The following is a 7,669-nucleotide window of genomic DNA, read 5'->3' on the forward strand; positions in this document are numbered from 1 at the left end:
TAATGTATACCTGAGGGTTTTTTTAATCTCTTCTATACCCTTTTGGGTAATGTATACCTAAGGGTTTTTTTAATCTCTTGCATACCCTCTTGGGTAGTGTATACCTGAGGGTTATTCTTAATATCTCCTATACCCTCTTGGGTAGTGTATACCTGAGGGTTATTTCAATCTCTTCTATACCCTCTTGGGTAGCGTATACCTGAGGGTTATTGTTAATCACTTCTATACCCTCTTGGGTAGTATATACCTGAGGGTTTTTTTAATCTCTTGCATACCCTCTTGGGTAGTGTATATCTGAGGGTTATTTTTAATCACTTCTATACCCTCTTGGGTAGTGTATACCTGGGTTTTTTTTTAATCTCTTGCATAGCCTCTTGCGTAGTGTATACCTGAGGATTATTTTCAATCTTATACATACCCTCTTGGGTAATGTATACCTGAGGGTTTTTTTAATCTCTTCTATACCCTTTTGGGTAGTGTATACCTGAGGGTTATTTTTCATCTCTCCTATACCTTCTTGGGTAGTGTATACCTGAGGGTTATTCTTAATATCTCCTATACCCTCTTGGGTAGTGTATACCTGAGGGTTATTTCAATCTCTTCTATACCCTCTTGGGTAGCGTATACCTGAGGGTTATTTTTAATCACTTCTATACCCTTTTGGGTAGTGTATACCTGAGGGTTTTTTTAATCTCTTGCATACCCTCTTGGGTAGTGTATACCTGAGGGTTATTTTTAATGGACATCCATTTGGAGTGTTCTGGAGTAGACAGAATTAAACTTCTCCTTTAAATTGAACGATCTAGAAGGCTTAGATTTACACAACGAAATAGTTCATGTGTGCCTGCCCCGTTGGAAAAGGCCATGCCCTAAAGAATAACGGAATTTTACGATAAATATTTACATCACGGAAGCCAGCTCTGAACGGTCAAAATTTCTTCTTTTTGCTCATTAAAAAGCATGACATATGAATTTATGAATCTTATAAACGAGAATGCTTTACTTTGAAATAGAAAAGATTCAAATTTATTTTCTATTTGAATCCTTCAACGTATTAATCTTAATCTCTTGTGGCAGACTTCTTTTAACTTACAGCATTTTCTTAGTCTTGTACAAACACCTAATTTTCCTTTTACTCTATCAGTTCATGTTGCTTATAGTGAAGATGAAGTTATAATTTGAGAATTCTCCTACTTACTTGATCGTGAAAAATATCTATTTATCATGACACTTAGAATAAAAAATCATCTTTCTCTTCTTTCTTTGTCTGAGAGTTATTTGTCGAGGACGACGTGACTATTATTCTGATAATCTCCAAGACAGTTCCAAGCCTGAGGCGAGTAGTTGTTTTATAATAGACTTTGAATGTGTATCAAGAGCTCGGGGCCAATTACAGCCAGCTCAACCCGGTAAGTTTAGCGCCCCTTATCGTTGCTTCATTACAATCCGTTAAATTTTATTCATCTTGAGTTATCCTGGTTTCTTCTTTATTATCATTTGACCTGGCGCTAATCGCATGGGGTAGCTTCTCTTAGATCATTTTCTCTTGAATTCTGCAACCGAAAAGTGCATTCGTAGAACGAGGACAAACATAGAAATAAAAATTAAGCAATTGAGTAAAATCCGTGCAAAAGTATGCATAAGGTGACATTAAAATTTATTCGATTCTGTGTGGCAAAGGCAGGCACCCAGGCAGTCCTCTCGTTCCCATTCTTTCTCTTCTTTTTCACTTTACAACTTTGCGTGACACAAATATTAGATCACGTGATAACCCCTGTTGATTTGTTTCTGGACCGCAGCGTCACTCGCACAGCCTGCAGACTTTTCATCCATTTAATTCCCTGCGACGATGTGGCTGATTTTCGAGATCTTTGTGGTGTACTTTAAGCTTGTTTTTTATTGGCTGGAAGCAGCTTTTCGTCGAATTATTCCTCCACCTAAGAAAAACATCGAAGGCCAAACGGTGTTGATCACAGGTGAGGCACAGCACGTCTCAATGATATTGCTAAAGCTGCTACAGGCGTTGCTCACGATATAGGAAGGATTGATCCTACTCAAAATTTGGTGTGCAAACAGCTTTGGATATTTTTTTTTGCTATAGACGTTTTACTCGTGCATTTGAGATACCATCTTCTCTCATTAGAATACTGGTCCAGTGACCTCCAGAATTAATTTAAGTTGATTTTTTTTCTTGCCTATTGATTAGCTATAACAGTAAGGACAAAATTATGTGTGCATTTCAACTCTGCATGTTTTTATCGATGTTCTACATGAGCATTTGAGATATTTTCCATCTCGGTATGCCAAAAAACTGATCCACTGACCTCCAGAAGGTTATTTCTTGCTTACTGCTCCTGTAACAATAGTGAATAATTAAATATAAAATTATGCGCGATTTCCATACGATTAAATTAATGCTAAGAGTGTTCGACAACTCGTCATTCCTTTTGATGGTAAGAAGGAGCAGAATTTCAGATCTCAGTTCATTTTATAACGCAAACCGTTCAGTTTTATATTTAAACGATAAATGTCTCCTTTATCGATATACTTTCGACAATGCATGCGTAATCGGTAGAAGGTACTCTCTGGATCAAGTTTGTAACCTCTTCGTTGTTTTAGAGATGTTGAAGTTAAAGCGCTCAATGTTTTCTTCTTATTTCATAGGTACCTTATATCTTATGAACAAGATTTATGATTTAATTACTTTTGAACGTTCAGCCACTGAGCACTACTCAAACCTCACTGATAATGATTTAGAAGTAATTAAATTTTCCAAGGTGTGGTATTCAATTTCACGATAGTCCTTGTAACAAGTGGTCCTGGAAAGCTGCCCTTTACATTCATTATTGAGATATTTATGCTTTGGAAATTAAACCAATAAAATATCAGCACAGAGCTTAAAAGACATGCATTGCATTAGGTTTTAAAATTCAGCTTTGGACCAATTATATTTCTGGGATTTTCAAGAAAATAGGGGCCTGATTCTACTTGTTGAAATACATATATCAGATGTTTTGGTATGTAGTATCGCTGAGTATTTTTACAAGGTGTGCTGTACTTTGATAAGCCCGTAGGGGCTTGTCAAAATACAAACAACAAGTAAAAATACTCAGCAATACTACACACCTTAATGTCTAGTGAGTTATTTGTTATCCAACTTCTTGTTTATCTGCTAAGTCTTTCTACTCATTTCTCATAGGGCGGGAAAAGCAAAGCAGATAGATAAACATAGTGCGCACTGCTGACTGGTTAAACAGGTTTTTTTACAGTACAAAATAACCAACTGTCCAAATAGCCATACAATATTGCAGGATATCTGTTCTCTATTCATGTGTTATTTGTTCTTTACTTTGTGCCATTGGATAATAAATGCTGCATATTTACATGTCTTTTGTTTTGCCGATTTTCATTTAAGGTGCTGGTGGTGGGATTGGTAGACTACTTTCTCTCCAGTTTGCTGCTCATGGAGCAAAACTTGTCCTGTGGGATATAAACAAAGGTAAGTTACAAAAGAAGAAGATGACACAACACCCCTGGCCAGGCCGCATGCTCTGAATAATTAAAACCTGGGCCCCTTGATCTGAAGACAAAGGCATCTCTGCTCTCCAGAAAGATGGCTGTTAACCCTTTAACCCCCATGAGTGACCAAGACAGAATTTCTCTTAACAATATCAATTCATTATCAAGCAGACAAATGATGAGAAACAAGAAAAATATCAATTAGGGGATTATCAGTTGATCCAATACCAAATTCTCCAAAGTAACACCACAAGACTTATATGGAGGACAGTAAGGAGAATTACTAATGAGATCTTGGAAGTTAAAGGGTGAACTGGTTTGTAGGCTTCAAGATGATCAGTGTAATGTAAGAAGGTCACATCATAGAGGGATTGCCAACTTTTAGGTGACAGTGATTTGAACAATTCTTTTTGTGTAGATTCAAATGAAGAAACTGCTGCACAAGTCCGTGCCCTTGGTAGGGTCGCTCACACCTATATTTGTGACTGCAGCAACAGAGAGGATGTCTATCGTGTTGCTGCAAAGGTGCAGCGTGAAGTTGGTGAAGTGGACATATTGGTAAACAATGCTGGAATCTTGTCTGGAAAGAAACTGTTGAATCTAAAAGATGTAGAGATTGAGAGAACCATGAGAATTAACACTCTGGCACACTTCTGGGTAAGGTTTGAACTCTCTAAGTTCTCCCAGAATTTTATCATCTTGAGTGTGTTATATGGAATTGGAACCAAACTCTCTCAACCTTTTTAAAGGAAAATGTACACTAAATGGAAGGAGAATATTTTAATAATCAGATCCATAGTCAACATGTGTTTTTAAATTTGATTTCAAGACTATCACCAGCTCGCTTACGTGGCATCTCTGCCTTAAATGTTATTTTGTATTAATCTTTTACATCCCAACATCAGTATGAACATTCTCCATTAACTGTTCTCCATACATCTCCTGAGATAGTACCAAGGAGATTTTGTGGAACAATCAAGAGTTTTGTCCTTCAATCTTGAAACATTAATGTGTGATTCAGGGGTGATGTTGTAAGGGGAAATTAGATGCTGGTCACTCTCAGGGCTCCAAGAAACTATTGTAAATTAATACTTATTTTTATCACTGTAGACTGTGAGGGCATTCCTTCCAGACATGATGGAGAAGAACGAGGGCCACATTGTCAACATAACCTCCATAGCAGGCAGCTTTGCTACAGCCAACTTGACTGACTACTGTGCATCAAAATTTGGTGCCACAGGTTTCAGTCAATCATTAACCTTGGAGCTGCGTGAAATGGGAAAAACTGGCATTAAAGTGACTTGTGTTCAACCCTATACAGTAAACACTGGACTAGTGTGGTATCCAAAGGCTCGGTAAGCCAGTCAACCGGTCTCTACAGGCATTCCTTAGTTTTTCAGAGACTGGAAAATTTTCTGGCTCAAATGCCATTGGAAAAATTTAAATGGCCTGAGCCATTTGTTTATCAGTCTGCTCTGGTAATTATTTGTTTGTTTTATCTGTAGTTTTCCATCACTATACCCAGTCCTCGAGCCAGACTATGTGGCCAAGGAGGTTGTGGCAGCCACTCTTAGAGATGAGGAAATTCTCTTAATTCCCCGTGCTCTAGCTGTGAACTTCTTTTTGACTGGGTAAGTCATCATATGCTGCCATCATCCTTAGGCTCTCTAGCTGGGATTTGTCACTCCACAAATCTTAACAACATCTGGTCCCACAGAGCAGCTAACCCTAGCTGTGTCTGCATCCCTGTATCTATAGATCTCAACTGCTGTGTGATAAGCTGTATGTTTATTGACTATTTCTGAAAGGAACAACTTGTATAGTTTGAGGTTGGAAGTCCCAGGGGACATTCCTAACTGCTCTTGGATGGATGCCAGATTTTTGATATCCAACAGGTCCACCTAGATTCAATATATGTTCTTGCCAAAAGGCCCCAACTCAGCAGTTTGAATCTCAATTGTGAAGGATGGTCATTTTTTATTCTTATAATTCAGGGACTGTACTGTTTTCAGTCGTGCTCATGTCAGAATGAGAAACAGTAAAAATTTAGACAAAGTATACTTCCATTAGATTCTTCCTTTTCTGTCTTTTGTTTGTTTTCATATTTTCAATTGTTCCCTTCCCAAAATTTTCTTTCTTTCTTCAACACTTTTATGTATGTATTGTCAAGCATTCGCTGTAAGAACCATCTCATGACATTAATTTGATGTTTTTTTTTAATGTTGTTACAGGATATTACCATTTAAAGCTCTTCTTGTTTTGAGTGACTTCCTTCAAGTTGGAGTCTCTGAACACACTCCAAGAGATGAAAAGAAGTCTGATTAACCTTTCACCCCTATGGGTTACTGGCTTCTAATGTGTCAATTAATTTGAAGCTTTGACATCCCCACCTCACTGGGCAATCCACAAACATTTGACTGTCCCTCGTGCAAGGGGGATGGAGAATTCAACCCTGCTGGAAGTGTCAAATATTTTCAGCGGAATGAACTTGTTTTATTAAGTTATATGGAAGTGTTTATAGATAAAGAGTTCAGTTGTGCACGTGAATAGCCCAGATAAAAAAGGTCTACAAGGTATGGGAATGCCTTTAAAAATTAAATTGACCATCAAATCCAACACGTGGGCATTTAAACACAATTTAAGCCCCAGGAGACAGATACTTGGAAAAAGCAATCTTCAAAAGTTCAAATGTCCAGGGGTTGGGGAGATACTGAAGCTTCAAATTAATTTACACATAATTTGTCCGTGCAATAACACCCCTGAATCAAATATAAAGGTCAAAAGAATGAGGATATGATCACCAATTTAAGTAGCACATGATTGTCAAAATAAATTCTCCTTGACAGTAGCCAACATAGGAAATGTAGAAAGAACCAGTTTGGAGAATATGATTGAATATTAATGTTGGGGTGTGAGTGGTTCTCTAGAAATTGAGACTCAACTAACACCTCATGAACTTTTTAGCTCACAAATTTGTAGTAAGTTAGAGCTTAAAGTTCAGCAAAAATATTTATCCACAGATTCATTTTGTCAAACACTTTACTAGTTATATGACTGCAGTGAAAATCAACTGCTTCTTTCACTTTCTTACACAAATAATACTTAAATCAAATAATCAATCAATCAGTTGGTCAGTAAGTCACTCACGTAGCCTGAGTCAGTCAGTCCACAATAAGTCATCAATCAATCAATCAATCAAACAGTCAATCAGTCTGTCAGTTAATCAATCAATCAATCAATTGTGCTTGCCGCAGCTTTCCAAATTTATTACTGTACATCTATTTGAGTAATAGGCTTCTCCTCAATCTCAGTTCAGCATTTTTGTGGGGTCTCACTATTAATACCATCAACTTTCCAAACATCTATCTTAGCGTTTTCTTTATGGAAGTCAACTGCAATGTTATTTGTCAGTAGAATCATTATTCAATGTTGTACATAAAATTGCACAGAAAATGTCAATTTTGGGCTATTTACATCCTAACACTGGGAGGAAAAAATACTTGCGTATGTATAGTCTAGCGACAATAACTTGAAGTCAGATGTAGTGAGACAAAGCAGTTAAAATTGTTCGCGAGTATTTGGGCGGTAATTAAGGATAACGCTTTTCATTTTTTTTTATTCTTATTTTTTGGGCGTTTCGGCTCCCCCAATCAATCACAATTAAAAAATTATAAACTTGTGCAAATTATAGAGTGTAGTAGGCCGACTAACCGCAGTTTTGGTTTTCTACACGGCTTATGAACGTTTCCGTGGAAACGGCCCCGTATGCCAACTTACCGACCAAGTGAGAACCAATCAGAACACTCAGATTTACCTCAGGACTACCTTGCCGAGGAAAGAGATATTTCAATTTCTACAGCTTAGTCCAAATCTAGCTCTGCATAGGAGATAGGCTTTTGCTCTCGAATAGTGATGTGATCAAGTACAAGTTTTAGCGCTTCCTTCGAATGCAAAAACGTTTCCTTGATAAAATAAACAATGGCCTTTATTATAGACTCTTCGGGAATCCCTGATAATTACTCGTTGAGAACTTTCTCGAAAATAGCCAGTGCCTCTTTGCTGCCTTTTTCCATGGCTATGTCTGCAATTACTTGAAGAGCACTGTTATCTGGCAGACAGAATCCAAGAGGAAGTATTTTGTGTGTACTTG

At 37.4% G+C, this 7,669-nt stretch overlaps 1 protein-coding gene across 1 annotated transcript; it reads left to right on the forward strand.

The window, feature by feature from the left end:
• The first annotated feature begins 1,789 nt into the window (after positions 1-1,789).
• On the forward strand, positions 1,790-7,215 carry LOC131781587 (retinol dehydrogenase 10-B). The gene is made up of 6 exons (XM_059098280.2): positions 1,790-1,976; positions 3,416-3,499; positions 3,938-4,176; positions 4,630-4,874; positions 5,025-5,150; positions 5,751-7,215. Exons 1-6 carry the CDS (start codon positions 1,850-1,852, stop codon positions 5,842-5,844), a joined length of 915 nt encoding a protein of 304 aa, XP_058954263.2. The 5' UTR covers positions 1,790-1,849; the 3' UTR covers positions 5,845-7,215.
• The last annotated feature ends 454 nt before the right edge of the window (positions 7,216-7,669 follow it).

Source organism: Pocillopora verrucosa, chromosome 5 (assembly GCF_036669915.1).
Source record: "Pocillopora verrucosa isolate sample1 chromosome 5, ASM3666991v2, whole genome shotgun sequence".
NCBI lineage: Eukaryota > Metazoa > Cnidaria > Anthozoa > Scleractinia > Pocilloporidae > Pocillopora > Pocillopora verrucosa.

Coding starts and splice junctions, on each gene's coding strand:
- LOC131781587 (XM_059098280.2), top strand. CDS start 1,850: ATGTGGCTGATTTTCGAGATCTTTGTGGTGTACTTTAAGCTTGTTTTT. Junction 1,977..3,415: donor CCAAACGGTGTTGATCACAG/GTGAGGCACAGC, acceptor TTTTCATTTAAG/GTGCTGGTGGTGGGATTGGT. Junction 4,875..5,024: donor GTGTGGTATCCAAAGGCTCG/GTAAGCCAGTCA, acceptor TTTTATCTGTAG/TTTTCCATCACTATACCCAG.